Source organism: Callithrix jacchus, chromosome 6 (assembly GCF_049354715.1).
Source record: "Callithrix jacchus isolate 240 chromosome 6, calJac240_pri, whole genome shotgun sequence".
Classification (NCBI taxonomy): domain Eukaryota; kingdom Metazoa; phylum Chordata; class Mammalia; order Primates; family Cebidae; genus Callithrix; species Callithrix jacchus.
In genome coordinates this window covers 59,508,523-59,527,322 of record NC_133507.1, presented here as the reverse complement: position 1 = coordinate 59,527,322, position 18,800 = coordinate 59,508,523, and the positions used below count along the sequence as shown (strand labels likewise).

General features: G+C 34.8%; 1 protein-coding gene across 13 annotated transcripts in view; it reads left to right on the top strand.

Moving 5' to 3' along the window:
* Positions 1–18,800, top strand: part of UBR3 (ubiquitin protein ligase E3 component n-recognin 3) — a 271,060-nt gene that overhangs the window by 185,082 nt on the left and 67,178 nt on the right. For 7 of the 13 annotated variants that reach the window (XM_054257546.2, XM_054257538.2, XM_054257541.2 and 4 more), the window contains 2 exons: positions 3,369–3,454; positions 16,749–16,851. In XM_054257546.2, coding sequence (XP_054113521.1) covers positions 3,369–3,454; positions 16,749–16,851 — 189 coding nt within the window. Of the gene's footprint in view, positions 1–1,918; positions 2,051–3,368; positions 3,455–6,006; positions 6,274–16,748; positions 16,852–18,800 lie in introns of those variants that run through there. The other 6 variants (XR_013518889.1, XR_013518888.1, XR_013518887.1 and 3 more) reach the window with 4 other exon arrangements.

Genomic DNA, 18,800 nt, shown 5'->3' with positions numbered 1-18,800 from the left:
TTTCAATACCAATTCATTATTTTGTTCTTGAAACAATGAATGACATCAATTTTAGTAATTGATTTTTCTAAGGATTTTTGGACTCAAGTTTCATAGAGTCTAGAGGTATTGGTGAGTAGCAGGTGGTTTGTATAGAGAAAAATGGAAAGAAAATGAAACATAAGTAACTGCAATGTAGGTGGAGAGACATCTTTAGATTGTGGGTACTAAACAGAGTGAATGTACCTTCATATGTTAGTTGCATTATGTTCAAAATAAAAGTGATGCTTGCCAAGTCCAAATTAAGAATCCTTTTAAAAAATAAAAAATTATTTCCTAAAACAATCCTTTTTTGGGTCTTGGGGGGGGCATCACTACTGGGTTAAAGGGAATGGAAGAGTTAGGAAAAGAAAGAAAACTGCAAGGGCTAAAGAGAATCTTATAATTGGTTACATATCAAAAGAAAGAGGTTATCAGTTTCCATTTTTTTTTTAAGCATCTTACTAGGTGTCATTGGGGATTTAGAAGCTGTATATGAAATAGTCCCTGCTCTCCAAGAATTTCCAGATGGAACTAATATAACATCAATCTATATAACAGAATATAATTTGTTTTTTAAAATATCATAGAAAGTACTGTAGAACATCTAAAGGGAAGATGAACAAGTTGAAATACAAACTATGTGTAAAGTCCTTCTTTCCTGACCCAGGAAAGCCTTCTGGAGAAGTTAAAACTTGAATTGCCTCTTGTATAATGTAGACTGTGGTATGGATGAAGATATTGTGTGTTTTTTCTTTTTTTTTCTCTGAGAAATTGAGTAACTTGCTCAACTACTAAGTGGTAGACTCAGGCCTTGAACCTGGATCTCTTTCCAGAAGCTTTACCCTTTTCACCAAACCAGCATGTGTCTGAGAATGTGGGGTGTGTGTGGGTACACACGTTTGCTTTCAAATTATGCTCTAAAATAGAAGTTAGTGTTGAAGGGGGGTTGAGAGGACAGCAGACTTTGGTCATGCAAAAAGAAGCTGGAGCATCGTTAGAGGTTTTTTAAATATGCATATTAGGTGGCCACTAAGGTAGGGTTTAAGCAGTCTTGTCATTCTTTCAAATATAGAGATTTTCTCCTTTTTCTTACAAACTAATTTGAATGTGTTTGTGTTAGAAAATATAGAAAAGAGTCTGCTTTTCTTTGACAGCAGAAAGCTCAGAAAAATTCCACTGCCAGCATATCTTTATTTTTGCACCATTCATTGAGAAGGGAACAAACATAATATTGCTTTGTGATTTTCAACAGTTGAGGGAATATGGACATGGGACATATGACCCATTTGTTCTTTAGCATGTCTCAGAGGAGCAATTTTGACATAAATAAAAGTCCATATTTAGAGCTGTATTGATTTTTGAAATCCTAGATATTATTGCTGAATATAGTGGTGTACACCTAGTACTGGCTACTTGGGAAGCTCAGGCAGGGGGATTGCTTGAGTTCAGGAGTTCAGATACACCCTGGGCAACAGAGCAAAACCTCATCTCTTAAATTTTTTTTTAAGAAATTTAAAATTGTGGATATTATTACACATTAATTTTTTGAATAGGTAGTTTTTGATTTTTAATTCAGAAGGAATATTGCATAGAGATCTTCCAGTCATAATTTGGAATAATTAATTAGATTTTACTAGTTTTTTTCAAATATTCTTTAAAATGAAATTCTTAGTAACATGTTTGTCATTCTTTAAATTATATTTGGGGATTGAGTAAACAGAAATGTTCTTATATCTTTATTTTAATGAATATTTTTGCAAATTTGGTGAAATGTTGACATTCTGGTTTTTGACATTATTTGTAAGTATTGTTTGTTTTTCCGGTTAGCTCTCTTAAAAGTATATCTAGGAAATCTTAGTTTTTATAAGAGAATATAGCCATTAATTTTTTTCTACAGATTAGGCAACAGAAGATTTGTGAAAACAAAATGTATTGATCTCATTTATATTCCCTTGATGAAGGAACACATGCTGGTCTCCGCTCGCTTTCTGTCCACTAGTATGAAATCCTTGTCCCTGCTTCCTTGCTGGTAGGTTTTTAGAAGTTCAGTGAGCAATGCAAATCGCCTGAAGGGTGGAAAATTCCCTTGTCACACAGATGCCCTTATCAGCAGCAACCAGATGGAGCTCTGAGCTGGAACATTATCAGTGTTAAATTGCTTTTTCTCCCACCCTAAGTAGAAAGGATTAAAGCATTCCTTTAGAAATGGGTGGCAAATGTACAGACTTCGGAATATTAATATTTTTAACAATTTGCATTTATAAGTAAATACATTATAAGATGAAAATAGCATCTCAAAACGTTCTATGTTCAAAATACAACTAAACCAGTGCAAAAAGTTGTGTTTTAAATGAAGTAGGATAATAGTCTGTCATGCATTCACTTGCAAAGAGTAAGCTTGAAACTGCTTTTTTCTTTTTTTGAGTGGGACAGTATCTTACTATTAGGGTCAAATGCATATCTTGGATATAAACGTCTATTCAGTTTTGGTTGTAGAAAATAAAGGTACGTCTAAGGGTATTAATACTGTTGAAGAAAAATACAATGTAAATTCTTTCTCAGAATTTTCATTTATTATTTTGGCATAATTAATTGGTTCTTTTACTGTTACCGTTTTTGAGTAAATCTTTAGATTCTTGCATTAGTTTGATTTTCGAAATGTCAATTTATTACTTATTGCTATTTTATAAGCCAATAATTGCAAAATACCTTGCAATTTCAGGTCTATATGAACAGTATTGATGTTTAGCCATGTCAATGGTTACACAGTGCATTTTAATGAAACTAGTTTTAGAAGTCCACAGAGAGACTGCTGTTAAATTATATGTGTTGTTTGTAGCCATTTTTATATTGGTGATTTTGTTTCTTAATATTGATTTCCAGATACCATCTAACCTCCAGTGAATGATAACCATTTCTCTGGTAGAAAAATTGGTATGCCCTTGAGTTTTATGTGGCAGTAACCACCTACATAGTGGCTGACATTGGAGTAAAAATTCTTTTTTTCACATTCATATGCAGATTTATGAAATATGTTGCATTTTTTTTTAAGTCCTAGTTTTTATTATGTGCCAACAGTTAGAACTTTGCAACAATTACACCATGCTGTGTGCAGTATTTTGCAGGTGTAAATATGAACATATAAGTAAGGATGCATAAATTGTTCCCTTTTTATTTCTAAATAGCAGATAAAATACGATGATTACTGATACAACATAAAAACTGCTTTTGCAAATAATAAAGTTAAAGAATTTTATTATTTAGGTTGAGTCAGACATACCAATAAAGCAAATTAAAAAGAATCTTCAGTTTAATGACTGAGATATATTCTAATGCTTTACTTACAGAACCAATTTGGAGCTTGAATTGATTCATCGAGGAGGCAATTTGTGTTCAGGTGGTGCAAGCACAGCTGGCAAAAGGTCTTGTTTAAGTAAGTACTAAAAAGTGCTAAATTTAAAAAAATTCTGTCATTTTTGGAAGTATTGGCAGGTAAACTGACCTTTTGGTGTAGTTTCAAATTCTGTGTTATATATGATCTATTTATATAATGATATATACTTTAAGTGGTCACTCTTGTACTTAGAAGAATCATATGAATTTTTAGCTCTTTCTAGATTATGATTACCTAGCAGATAAATGTGATGCTAAGTGACGTGGTTTATACTATTTCAAAATTAAAGCACTGTATTATTCTCAGCTATAAAAACTTGTTCTTAAACTTCAATTCTCTTAAAGAATTTTTACACTGAATTAATAAAACATTTTTATAAAAACAATATATATTGCCCACAGATTTCTATATTATTGCTATTAATGAAGATGTTTGTGCTGTATTTTAATGTGTATATTAAAATGTGTTAAAATTGCAGATGTTTGCTTTTATTTATGTATATACTTTATGTTATAAAATGAGCATAATTCTTTAATCTTGTTTGTAAGGATATATTTGAGAGAAGTGTAATTTATAATTTAAAGTAGGTTTTTTATGGGCATGATTTTGATGCTATCATTTTTTAGTCATTGTTTAGAGAATTAATGTGAATACTAGGAATAATATTATTTAATGTCACCATATAACTGATTATTGGCCTCAGATCATGGCAGTTGAAATATTGCCTAATGTGATTAGTATAGGAAATGAAACTTGTTTAAAGTACATAATATATTCTTTTGAAAAATGAATATCTTTTCTTAAATACTAAAAAACAGTAATTATTGAAAATTATCAATAATGTTGGTTTTTAAACAAAACATATTATTTCAAAAACTGTTTATATAATTTTCAATTGATTTCAAAGCAAAGGGATAATCAAAAGCGTTTTAAAATTTTTGACATAAAAGCAGACGTATGTGAACTTTTAACTTGGTTATCTTTTAAAGTCATATAAGTTGCACTATAATTCGATATTTTCTTTTGGATTGTCACTTTATTCCTAGAACTTAAGATTTTAGAAGGTTTTATTTTTGTTTGTTTGTTTTTACCAAGTATTAGTAAAAATTAACCCCTTTATGCATTCATCTAAACCCTACTTCTACTCAGTGTCTTACTAGTGTTTCAAAGGAAGTTGTTGATACATGGGAGTTTTAGTTTCTAATCCATTTGAATTGATATATATTAATCATTTTAGTTATATAAATTATTTCTTGTTAATTTGTTATTAATTGATGTTTGGCATTGGGTGATAATATTCTAGAAACTGTTGTGTTGAAAGTGTTTAATTTAGTAAAGGGTTTTCTGTTTTTAAAAATTAGTTAATTTTTTTCTCTGAGGCATTTAAATTTATCCAGAGGCTTATAAATAATGAATTTATTCAGTTGAAAATAGTAATTTTCTAGTGGTAATCACTTCAATTACCACAGTGAATTTTGTAATTTAAATTGTTAAATTTATAGTTACTTCCAGACTTTTGCTTTATTTTTCCCTTTGGTAAATAAGAAATTATACTGTGCCAGTATAGAAAAAGTCATGTTTATCCTAAATATAAGTTAATATTTTTCTTAGTTTTTGTATGATTTATTTTTCAATTGCTTATGTTATTTATCCTAGTATTAATATAAGTAGCCTGTAAGTCATATATATAGAATATGTGGTATATATATAAAATCCCACTATCTTACAAGTGTATGAACTTAGTGTTTGTTATATATTCAAATAAAATTCAAACTTAAGTTGTACACCAGGACTTAAATTGATGATGATTCATGGAATCTCAGTGCAAATATTTCATCTTCCAGTGCAATGTCAGTGGCATTTTTTAAAAAATTTTAATCATTTTGGGAAAAATCTACATGTATTCATATTTTCCTTTTCCCATTGATTACTATTCATTACTTTTTGAATATCTCATTTTTAATGTTTTTTTTTTCTTCCATTATGTCTTTGAGGAGAGTAAATGAAGAAATGCTCCACTGATTAAGCAAATAATGAGGGAACTTTTTTCATACTAAGAATACCACACTTTTGGAATACTGTTCTGTTACAACTTCTTGATGAAACTGAAGATTTGTCTAATCAGGAAAACTTTTAATAAATTTTGTCTAGAAAGGATTGCATAATGCCTGATATATAATTACACACACACACACACACACACACACACATGCACGCACACAAATACTGGGGGAGAAGGGAAGAAGATTGTTCTTTCTCAAACAATGAAAGCAAAAAATATTAATGGCCAAATCCCTACTGAGAAATAAAATTGAAGTGGAACAAGGCTACTCAACAACTACATCTTCAAACATTTTTAAATAGCAGAAGGTAGTTACCACTGTCAATCAGAATAAAAGGTCAGTCCTAAAAATATGTGTCTGGGAAATTTTCCATAGTAAAAAATTACCCAAATTAGCTCACCTAACAGTATAATGTGGTATTTTAATAGTACCCTAATTTGTCATTTTAAAGTTTGTAAAGTGCTTTCACATAAATTATTTAATCTTTAGAATGATCATGTGAAATAGGTGTTAATCTCTTTTTCATAGAAAAGGAATCTGAAGTTCAGAGTGATTGCCTTGCCAAGTCACACAGCTGGAGAATGGCAGAGCTTGCACTTGTGTCCAAATCTTCTGACTCTAAATTCAGTTATGTAAGACTTATCTCCTGCCCTTAAGTCTCCCAAAGGTTGCAGAATTTTTAAGACATTTTACCCATTGGTTTAGTCAAAGACACTACTATACAATGTTGCCTTGGATCTTTCTAGGCCCTGCTGTGCTAACTCTCCTGTTTATCTTGTCTGTTTTCTTTTGTTAGCCTTTCACTGTCAATTCTTTGTTTTTGTTTTTGTTTTGAGCCACCTTTTCAGACATTTTTGCGAGTCCTGAGTCCTTCTGCCCTGGATACCAGTTAGTTCTCCTTTATTCTTTGCCAGTTTGCTTGCTGGTTCCCCTTGCTCTTGCTATGAGTCATGTGTGTTAGCTCTCATGTATAGCACAGCTGTCGATTCCTGTGTCAGAGCTCTAGAACTCCTCCTTACACACCAGGGAAGGTCAGGCATTTCAGACCTTGTATTCAGGAGATGATACTGGTTTTAGAGACTGGTACTCATCTGCTGGGCTTGTATTCAGCAGATGAGACTTGTTCAAAATCCATGTCCACCAAAAGCTTTATTCATTCCAGTAGTGAATTTCTTAGAACTTACAACTTTGGTAGACATGGCATTTGAACAAGACTTTGAAAGGTAAGTGAGGTTTAGAGAGTTTTTGTTACAAGTTGGTATATACACTACATATCACCAACTTGGTTAGCAACATTTGTAGGATAAAGCAGATGTAAAACTTAAAGGCATAGCTTATTAAGAAGAGTATTTAAGCTTACTGTATTTCTTCATTTAAGTGATTTGAAAATAAATATGACAGTATAAATTCTAGTGAAGTTCATATGCTTTCAACACATTTTTGGCATGATATTCTCAGTATATTTCTCAAGTTGACATTTTCATTTGGGAAATTCTGACTTAATTTTATATAATCTATGATCTTATCAAGAAATTATGCATAGTCATTGCAGTAAATAGTTTCTACCAGAATTTGCTATTCATAGCAAGCAACCCAGCTTAGATCTGTGCAGGCAACTTGAAATATTTCTACTTGCTCAAAGAGTGAATTTTTAGTGAATTTAAAATTACAGAAAATTAGGCCAGGTGTGGTGGCTAACTCCTGTGATCCTAGGATTTTGGAAAGCCAAGGTGGGGAGGATTGCTTGAGTCCAGAAGTTGTTAACAGCCTGGGCAACATAGGGAGAACCTCATCTCTAAAAAGAAAAAAAAATTAGGTGGGTGCGGTGGCATGCACCTGTGGTCCCTGCTACTCAGGAGACTGAGGTGGGAGGATTGCTTAAGCCCAGATGGTGGAGGCTGCAGTAAGCCATGATTGTGCCATTGCATTACAGCCTGGGTGACAGAGCAAGATGCTGTCTCAAAAATTATAGAAAATTATTTTGACATTAATTCCTTCCTGCAGTTATGTAGCATAAAGATGTTGTTAAACAAGGAATGAGTTTTTACAAAATTACTCATTTCTTTTTGAGAGACAGGGTCTTTCTTTGTCTGTCATTCAGGCTGGAGTGCAGTGGCACAATCATAATTCACAGCAGCATTGAACTCCTGGGCTCAAGCATTCCTCCCACCTCAGCCTCCCGAGTAGCTGGGACAGCAGACACACACCATCATGCCCAACTAATTTTTTAATATATTTTTTTGTTGAGATGGGGTCTTGCCATGTCGACCAGGCTGGTCTCAAGTTTTTGGCCTCAAGCAGTCCTCCTACCTTGTCCTCCCAAAATGCTGGGATTGTAGGCATGAACCACTATGCTGGCCTAAAATTACTCTTAAGTAGTCTGACCTTATTCTTTAACAGTTAGTGATAAAGTTCTGACATTGATGGCCTTTAAAGGCCTTTTTCAAATTTAAAAATATCAATTTCTGCAAACAGATTGAATCACAATTTTATTTTTTTCTTACATTGAAAAAGGAGGAAAATTTGACCATCAAATTATTATAATGATCGAAAGGTATAAGTTAATAGAAAAATGCGTAAATTGTTTCCGGAGACTAGTTATTGATCAGATTTGATGGCTAAAGCTGATTTTGTGGTATTTGGGAATGTTTCATGTTCTGAAGAGCGAGTTGGTGTATATTTAGGGCCAACATGAAAGATGGATATATGGTGGAATCGACAACAGCAAACTAGGAGTCATGGGCATCTGCTTAGGCAAGACATTTTATGTTTTTGGCTTCAGTTTCCTAGTCTATAAAATTAGTGTGTTAGACAGGATGATCTATGTCCTGAAAGAAGTTCATGGTTGTTAACCCTGTTATATGCAGAGCTCACATCTGGAGCTTTTCCCCCCTGTTAATTAACATCATTAACATTAAGCATAAAAGGCAAATAGCTGGACTAGGAGTTATACTCTAGCAACTTTAGAATTCATACTTTATCTACAGTCATATACTATAGAATAAATTAAGGCTTGGAGTTTTGTTCTTTTGACCCATCTTGCAAATTCAGAAGATTTTGGTATTGTCTATTTTATTTTGCTCTTCATTTCAAGTCGTGCATAAATTAAAAATGGAGGCTGTCAATGAAATCATATAATAAATAGAATCAGAATCTTTGTGCTAAAAGTTACTTAGGAAATCACCTAGTCTAAATGTTATCTAGCTCAGGCATCTCTTACCTACTATTCCAATCATTTGCTCTCTCTGCTTGAACACTTTCAGCGATAAGGAGTACTTGTTGGGATAGGTGAGGAGTTTGATAAGGATGGTGATATTAAACGGCAGCATAGTGTAAACTAGAGAGTGAGATTCTGTTCCTCATAATAGTCAATCAGAGGATTGTTATAAGAATTCAGTTTTATAATATATCAGTTTCTGCATTTTGTAAATCTCAACATTACTATTTCTCCTATTTCAACACTATAGTTGTCAAATTTTGGGGGTGTGGATAAGAAGAAGGAGCAAGATAACACTTAACTTTTAGCTCAATTTTTGTCCTAGTTTATAACTATATACTATAGACCAGGTGGCTTATATACAACAAAAATGTATAACTCACAGATCTGGAGGCTGGGAAGTCTAAGATCAAGGTTCCAGCAGATTTGGTGTCTGGTTAGGACCTGCTTGCTTCCTCATACATACTTGTCTTCTCACTGTAACCTCACATGGTGGATAAGGCAAAAGATCTTTTTGGGATCTCTCTCTCTCTCTCTTTTTTTTTTAAGAGCACTAATTTCATTCACAAGGGCTTCCTCATGATCTAATCACTTTCCAAAGGACCCACCTCCTTATGCTATCACCTTGGGATTAGGACTTCAATTTAGGAATTTTGGTGGGACATACACATTCAGTCCATTGCAGTTTTTTTAAGGGACTTAACAAACATTCTTTTGACCTGTTCAGAGGTGAGATTAGGAGGACAGAAGGGGATTTATCTCCATGATAAAGTTTATCTGTTGAGAACAAATATATTGTTAATTTGGAAAGGATTAGAATGTGGCATGAAAATTTAAGTTAGAGGCGTGGCTTTAACTTTTCTTTAAGTCTTTCTGAAAGTCCCATGATTTGTGACTCAAGTAGCCAGGCCTTTCTGTATTTATAATTTGGGCATTCCAGGAACTAAGTACCATAGATAGTAATTTTCAGTATCAGGACATAGGGTTCTTTGGGTCTTACTTGGCTTAGGGTAAGGCAACTCCTTTCTTGTGCAGTTAAATGGGACAAACCCTATTCCCATTTTAAATGAGGTGTTTAAATAAGACCTGGATTCATGGAATGTGACTCTTTGGTCAGGAGGAAATTAGGAGTCCTAATAACTGACTTCTCTCTTCCCCTTCCTAGGACTACCCATATGCAGAAGCACAATTATACCTCTCCCTGCCTGTTATCATTCCAAGCTGTGTTATAAAGGGAAAAAGGGAGGCTTTTAGTCACTTACATCTTACAGTAGAAGGTGAACAATTTGATGAAGCTAATAGAAGGTGAACAATTTGATGAAGCTAATAATAATACTTGTGGATACTTGAGGTAACCAGAGAATACTGGCATAGTGTGCCTGGGAGTGGAGGAATAGGAATTCTGGGAGGCAAGAGAGGAACATAGCATGGAAAGCATGAAAGTACTAAAAACAGCCTTTTTCTGCACTGTCTTCCCTTCCTCATGTGGCAGAAAAACTTCTCCAAAGGAAGCAACACTTCCCCACTCTATTCCAAAACTCATGTGTCCTTGTTGACTAGTGACAACATAGCATACAGTACTGGAAAGAACACTGGGTTGGAGTTTGAAGATGTGGACTCTAGTCTATTTGTTAGCTGTTGGGCTTCAGGAAACTAACGTAACTTTTTACCTCATTGTGGATGTGAGGATGATGGTACTTACTCTGACTATCTGATATATCCATCATAGTTAATGTAATGATCAAATAGTGTTAGATATATGAACTAAAGTATCTTACATAATATGTTAATAATTATTAAACTTGTCTTTTAACCCTTTAAAATTCTACCATAACTGCCACTTGATTCTCTGCCCTGGCTTGCCTGGAGTTCTTAGGAATGGGATAGGGAGACATGAGTCAGCTCCTGTCATCCATGGCATCAACCTTCTGTCTCTTGGGAACCAGACCTACAGATGTTCCCTTCTTCTTGGACCTATTCCCAGACCTCATTTAAGGAGCTCTTTTTTTTTTTGAGACGGAGTTTCGCTCTTGTTACCCAGGCTGGAGTGCAATGGTGCGATCTCAGCTCACCGCAACCTCCGCCTCCTGGGTTCAGGCAATTCTCCTGCCTCAGCCTCCAGAGTAGCTGGGATTACAGGCACGTGCCACCGTGCCCAGCTAATTTTTTGTAATTTTAGAAGAGATGGGGTTTCACCATGTTGACCAGGATGGTCTCGATCTGTTGACCTCGTGATCCACCCGCCTCGGCCTCCCAAAGTGCTGGGATTACAGGCTTGAGCCACGCACCCGGCCAGGAGCTCTTTACCATCTTTTCATGGCTGCTTTCTTAGGGATGTACACAGGAATCAGTGGAAGCTGGCTTTGCTGTGAGAGGTGTATACTCACATCTGTTACATTCACCTTAGGATAAGTAGGTCAGAATAATTTCCTCACTTTGATTATTCAGTTGCAGAGAAAGGGAGATCCCCCCCACCTCCCATAATATTTCAGAGAATCATTTGGCTAGTTGAGATTTTTTTTTTTTTTTTAAGGGACAGGGTCTTGCCTTGTTACCCACCCTGGCCCCAAATTCCTGGGCTCAAATAATTCTCCCACCTCAGCCTTCTGAGTGGCTGGGACTACAGGTATGTGCCACTTTGGCTGAGATTTTTTTTCATTGACAGTGATTTAATCACTGAGAACCAGACTGATAAGACTGAAATCTTGAATACAGACCCAGTTAAGTTTACCTTAGGTGCATTTTAACAGTGGTACAATTTAAGATAGAACCAATTTATGAAAGTCTTTAGGATAACGCTTTAATATGTATTTATATCTTAATGATCAATATGAGTATAGTAAGAAATAACCTACCAGTTTTAGATTTCTTGCATGTTTAGAAATAACTGACAGAGGCACACAATTTCCAGGATAGTGCTGGAACATTTGTTTCAAAAGCATTTTTGAAAGATTTTTAACATGATAATCTTGGTTTTCCTTTCTTTAAGTGGATATTCCTAAGGCCATAAACATTGGCATAATTTTGTGTGTGTGTGTTATTCATATATATACATCTGAAACTCAATTATATAATAAGTTTGGAGTTATATTTTTATTTTACGTTTTTTGTTTTTTTTTTTTTTTGGTAAAATAGTCTTACCTAAGTGTTGACAAAGTTAGAAGGATTTCTTAAACCTTATTGGTTCTAGCTAGTACTTATAATTAAATCTTAGATTTTCTTAAGGACAAACTGGTCTTTCAGTGTTGTTTTCTCAGTTTCAATAATGATGTGTCTGTCTGTGATTAAGCACATTTTAATTCTTTAGACTTGTCACAGTTGTAAAGAATTTGATTGGATATTACAGAAAATAGAATTCTTTATCCCAGGTGAGTTGTCACATGGGAACCAGCATGGGAAGAAGATGGTAGGAGCAAGTAGGTCAAGTAGTGCTTTAGTACTTAGAGTTGAGAGGTCAGTCTCTTTTGGGGAAGTGAAAGTAGGGCTGATTAATTGGCCTACTTCTTGGTAACTGAACCAATGTGTCATTGTGACAGAAAGGGAAGAGTAGAAAACCATCATGAATTTTATGCTTATATTTGTGATTTTTTCTTAGAATTATATAGTGTTTAGCCTATTTTTTAAAATCCTATTATATGTTATGCACTTGTGCTAGCCTAGGAGGTACGAAAATGTAAAGACACAATTGTCTTCTTTAGGGGGATCTGACCATCTAATAGGAGAAGAAAACGTGAAAAATAATTACAAGACTATGTAAGAGATGCTGAAATAGAAATAGATAGCACAAGGTACAGAGAATGTATAAAGTAAGGAGATAATTGATTTTTCTGTGATATCACAGAAAACCTTACAGAGCAGCACATGAACTGGCTCTTGAAAGATGAATTGAGTTGGCCTGAAGGACAAAACAATGCTTTTCTAGGCTAAGGGAACAGCTTTCAAAGACATGAGACAACATGACACATTGGGGAATACTTAAAAAGAAAGGAAGGAAAGTTAAGAAATAAACCTGAAAAATAAGATGGACTAGCTTATCAAGGGCTTTCTATTCCTGTTCCTTCAGTGGATCACCAGTCAGTTTTGAGATAATGTGAACAGATTTATTGATTAGAGAAGTTGGAAGGAGTGAAACAAAAGACATACAGCTGAGTGAGCATTCTGTTGAGCAATTTAGGTCAAAAACACTATAGTGGCAGAGTGGACCAGAATAGGTTGGATTATAAGAGGTAGAACCAGTAGGATTGGTAATTAATTGGATATGGAGGCCAAGGCTGTGGGAGAAGACTCCCAAATGTTTCCTTGGATGTTTGCATGAGTAGTGGTGTCATTGACCCAAATAGGAATTATAAAAGGAAATTAACATTGGAGCTGGGATGGGCTGTATAATCAGGTTAGTCTGGATATACTGATTTTTGAGGTGCATGTTGAACATCTTAAGTACTAGAGAGCCTTGTGAATTGTTAACTTACAGGTAGAAGTGGGCTTGGGTAAAGAAGTGTGTTCAGAATGAGAGGGAAAGAGGACTAAGAATGTGACCTTTTAGGGTTCATTATCGAAGAAGAGCACATAAAAGTAACTGAGAAGGAACCAGAGGAAAGCCAGGAGAGAGTGATACCAAAAATTAAGGAAAGAGGAGAGAAGAGAGTTAGGAATGCATGTTAATATATGTTTGTAGAGTGGTGGTTTTATGTGGCTACCTTATGTATCCAATGTATAATAATCTCTAATTTCAGTTGTAAAGTTTATAAATATTAAATTGATTTCAAATTCATAGCAGCCATGTATTTATCTGCCTGAAAGCCCAACTTACACACATACTAGAGATTCATGCTATGACTGTAACTACTATTACTATATACTAGACCAGAAAGGTGGTTTTATATTTATTTTACAGACCATAAAACTAAGTTTAGGTAATTTGTGTAAGGACACATGGCTAGTACAGACTTGGATTCAATCTAAGACTTTCTGACCCCTCATGGTGCCTCTACATAGGTTGAAATCACAGCACACTTATAAATGAATTTAAAGGTATTTCTCATTTCCAAACCTTTTTATATATGTGGATCAAACTTTAGAATTTAAAAATGTGTTATACTAGAAAAGGAGATAATTATTCTTTTTTGCTATTGTTAGTCCAAAATTTAATAATATGCTTTCTTGTTATAATTATTTTTTCAACTTTTAAAGTGTCATGCATGCAGTTGGTAGTTTTTTTTGAGACAGAGTTTCGCTCTTGTTACCCAGGCTGGAGTGCAATGGCGCGATCTCGGCTCACCACAACCTCCGCCTCCTGGGTTCAGACAATTCTCCTGCCTCAGCCTCCTGAGTAGCTGGGATTACAGGCACGCGCCACCATGCTCAGCTAATTTTTTGTATTTTTAGTAGAGACGGGGTTTCACCATGTTGACCAGGATGGTCTCAATCTCTTGACCTCGTGATCCACCCGCCTCGGCCTCCCAAAGTGCTGGGATTACAGGCGTGAGCCACCGCACCCGACCCAGTTGGTAGTTAAGACATTTTTTAGTTTTTGACTTTTTGATTATGATCATAGAATCTCCCCATCCTACATCTTTAATATTTGTCTGGTATAAGAGGTGTTTTTGCTGCTAAATGAATATTAGAGTTCATTCTTACTGATAAGACTAAATTTTGAAAAAAATTAATAATAATGAATTGTATCAATAAATTGAAGTTATTAATGGTTATTTGGTCAGTTCTGTGAGTAAGAGAGAGAGAGAGAGAGAGGGAGGGATGGAGGAGAAGGAATCCTGTACTTGTATTTAATCATAAAAACCCCAAGAAATAACTAAGAAGTGGCAAATCTTGGATCCTACTCTTAGCTTTTAGAATAACTATCAAGAGTGAACTGGCAAGGTACTTCCTTTCTCTGGGCCGATTTTCTCATCTATAGAATGAGGAAATTATGAAAAACTTTCCTTCTAACTTTCTGAAATTCTTATATTTTGATAGGGATTAGAAAAATAGGTGAATGTAACGTTATTTTCTGTGCTGGATGTGGTTTCAATGCAAAACAGGTTAGTACAATTGCAACTTCTACGTTTTTGATTAAATTAGGGAAACTAAGATATCCACCTTCATTTTGGTAGGAGATATTAAAATGAGCCCTTTGATCAAGTTAATACCTATATAAAAAGAATTCAGAACTCCTCACTGTGCAACTTGGGATAATATTTTTTCTGTGAGAAGAATTTAGTTTTTTAAAACATTTTTAGGTTTTAGTCATTAAAACACTCCTTAAAAGTATAAATTATATGCTTAATAATCTCTTATGTATAATTGAATTGAAATAAAAGAAAATTTACCAGTCTCTAGTCATGTTTTTCCTCTGCTAAAACTTGCCTTGTTCTCAGTATCATCTACGAAACCAGGTTACTAGAAAAACTGGAAATTTGAGAAACTTACTTGTCTCAAAAGTGGGGTTAATAATATTACCCACCTAGTAGAATTTTTGTGAAAATTAATGGATGTTATCAATCAATGTAGCATTATGGCTGGCACATAATAAGTAACTAGTCATTAATCGAATGAAAAAATTTAAGGAAGATTTAGGCTATACATAGACTTACAAATAGGAGATGAAACAGGGTAAGGTATTTAGATTCTTCTGTTTGTTATAGAGAGATCAGATTGAAATTTACAAAAACGTATTTTCTTTATCCTGCCCCACGAGTAGAACATTTATTTTACTCAGATTGTAGCTCTCATATATAAAAATTTATTTATTTTTTGTGGTGAGAAGGAGTTTCATTCTTGTTGTCTAGGCTGGAGTGCGATGGTGTGGTCTCAGCTCACTGCAACCTCTTCATGGTGATTCTTCTGCCACCATGTCTGGCTAATTTTTATGTTTTTAGTAGAGATGGGGTTTCATTGTATTGGTCAGGCTGATCTCAAACTCCTGACCTTAGGTGATCCGCTCACCTCAGCCTCCCAAAGTGCTTGGATTATAGGCATGAGCCACTGTGCCTGGCCAGCAGCTCTCATATGTTTCATAACAGCTTCACAAAACTGTACACGTACACACATACATGCATACACACATGCATACCCCCTATTACACCCTTTATGTTGATGGATCTTGAGTAAGTTTACGTAAAATACAATTTCTAGGTCTGCTGGCTCAGAACAACAAAATCTGGTCTAGTTTTAATTAGAAAATAAGTAACAATAATTAGTTCGTGTCATTCAGTTAACTTTCTTCCTAGATTTAAGAATTAATTTCAAAAATCGGTTAAGAAGTATCATATTATCTGACTTTCTAAAATATGACGTTTGATTTCTAAATATCTTTGAGTATGTGTAGCAGAATAATTTAACCAAATTCTTGTCATTGATACCAAAAAAAGAAGGGGTACATCAGATACAAAAGCCATACTTAGGGTATTTTTTTCAAAATAATTTTAAACAAGGTATTTTCTTCTGAATGCCATGAGCAGAATTTTGTTGAAAGCCAAGATTGGTAGATTATTGTTATAATTCAGATAGAAGAAATTTAAATAGTTGGAATATTACCAAATAATACTCTATTTCAGTTACTTTTTTTTTATGTAGAATGCCGAGATGATGAATTCACTCTTCAGTCTAAACAAGATTTAGAGGGACATATTAGGCAGAGAAAGAACTTCACCTAACGGTGAGTTATTAGGATGCTATGGTACATATAACCCAGGACAGAGAGTTGAAGATAATAGTGAAGTTTGGTTAGGAGGAGCTCACAATGGTGAGAAATACAAATTGGCAAGACTGCGGCATAAAGTCAAGGACAAGTACGTCTGTGATAGGAGATGAGGAAAACCATTCCTGTGTTAAGATCGAGCATAAGGGCAGTCCAGATTCTAGCACAGATTATTTAGATATATATTTCAGAGTTTACCATAAAACAGAGTATGAAGTAATTGGGACTTAAACTTGGTGAATTTAAATTATCAGGATAGAAAACAGATTTCCATATGAAATAACTAGAAATTTTGTCTGAATTTTGTTCGAAACAAATGTGTGAACTTTCTAATGACCTTTTCTTCAATTTTTTCAGATCAGCTGTTTCATGTATTAGCCTTGCACATGAGGCTTTATAGCATTGACTCTGAGTATAATCCCTGGAGAAAACTCACCCAGTTAGGAGAGATGAATCCACAGTAAGTATAATTGAAATACTAAAATCAATGAAAACTGTTTATGAAAAATAGGTGTTAAATATAAAAATGGAATTGAAATTTCAACGTGTGATTTTTTTTTTCACATTTTCTTTACAAAGCACAGAAATATATAAGAATTGAGAACAATTTACTATTATGCTATCTGTAAAAGCTACATACAAGCTTTTACAGATTTTCTCACCATGTGAGAAAATCTTTTAAAGAATCTCACTGATTTTTATGCAGATGAACTATTCAAGTGGAGGCACATAATGGCTGTTTGTTTTTTATGTCACAATTAATTAGTGGGTTCAGGTACCCTTAGTCTGATTCATCCATCATGAAGTGCTCCATCAGTCTTTCACCTGATGGTTTCTTTATATATATATATATTTTATTGCACTTTAGGTGCTGGGGTACATGTGCAGAACATGCAGGATTGTTGCATAGGTACCTACATGGCAATGTGGTTTGCTGCCTCCATCCTTCCATCACCTGTATCTGACATTTCTCTTCTTGTTGTGCCTCCCCAACCTCCCTACCCTCCGCTGTCCCTCCCGTAGTCCCCTGACAACAGATCCTAGTGTGTGATACCCCCCTCCCTGTGTCCATGTGTTCTCATTGTTCAACGCCTGCCTATCAGTGAGAACATGTGGTGTTTGATTTTCTGTTCTTGTGTCAGTTTGCTGAGAATGATGGTTTCCAGATTCATCCATGTCCCTATGAAGGACACAAACTCATTGTTTTTTATGACTGCATAGTATTACATGGTGTATATATGCCACATTTTCCTTGTTCCAGTGTATCATCGATAGGCATTTGGGTTGATTCCAGGTCTCTGCTATTGTAAACAGTGCCGCAATGAACATATGTGTGCATCTGTCTTTATAATAGAATGATTTATAATCCTTTGGATATATACCCAGTAATGGCATTGCTGGGTCAAATTTCTATTTCTAGGTCCTTGAGGAATCACCACACTGTCTTCCACAATGGTTGAACTAATTTCCAATCCCACCAACAGTGAAAAGTGTTCCTATTTCTCCACATCTGTTGTCTCTCCACATCTCTCCAGCATCTGTTGTCTCCAGATTTTTTAATGATCGCCATTCTAACTGGCGTGAGATGGTATCTCAATGTGGTTTTGATTTGCATTTCTCTCATGACCAGTGATGATGAGCTTTTTTTTTATGTTTGTTGGCCTCATATGTCTTCTTTTGAAAATTGCCTATTCATATCATTCGCCCACTTTTGAATGGGTTTATTTATTTTTTTCTTGTAAATCTGTTTTAGTTCTTTGTAGTTTCTGGATATTAGCCCTTTGTCAGATGGGTAGATTACAAAATTTTTTTCCCATACTTTTGGTTGTCGGTTCACTCTAATGATTGTTTCTTTTGCTGTACAGAAGCTCTGGAGTTTAACTAGATCCCATTTGTCTATTTTGGCTTTTGTTGCCAATGCTTTTGGAGTTTTAGTCATGAAGTCCTTGCCTATGCCTGGGTCCTGAATGGTTTTGCCTAGGTTTTCTTCTAGGGTTTGTATGGTGTAGGGCTTATGTTTAAGTCATTAATCCATCTGGAGTTAATTTTAGTGTAAAGTGTCAAGAAGGGGTCCAGTTTCTGCTTTCTGCACATGGCTAGCCAGTTTTCCCAGCATCATTTATTAAACAGGGAATCCTTTCTCATTGCTTGTTTTTGTTAGGTTTGTCAAAGATCAGATGGTTGTAGAGGTGTGGTGTTGCCTCTCAGGCCTCTGTTCTGTTCCATTGGTCTATATCTCTGTTTTGGTACCAGTACCATGCTGTTTTGATTATTATAGCCTTGTAGTATAGTTTGAAGTCAGGTAGCGTGATGCCTCCACCTTTGTTCTTTTTGCTTAGAATTGACTTGGCTATGTGGGCTCTCTTTTGGTTCCATATGAAGTTTAAGGTGGCTTTTTTCAGTTCTGTG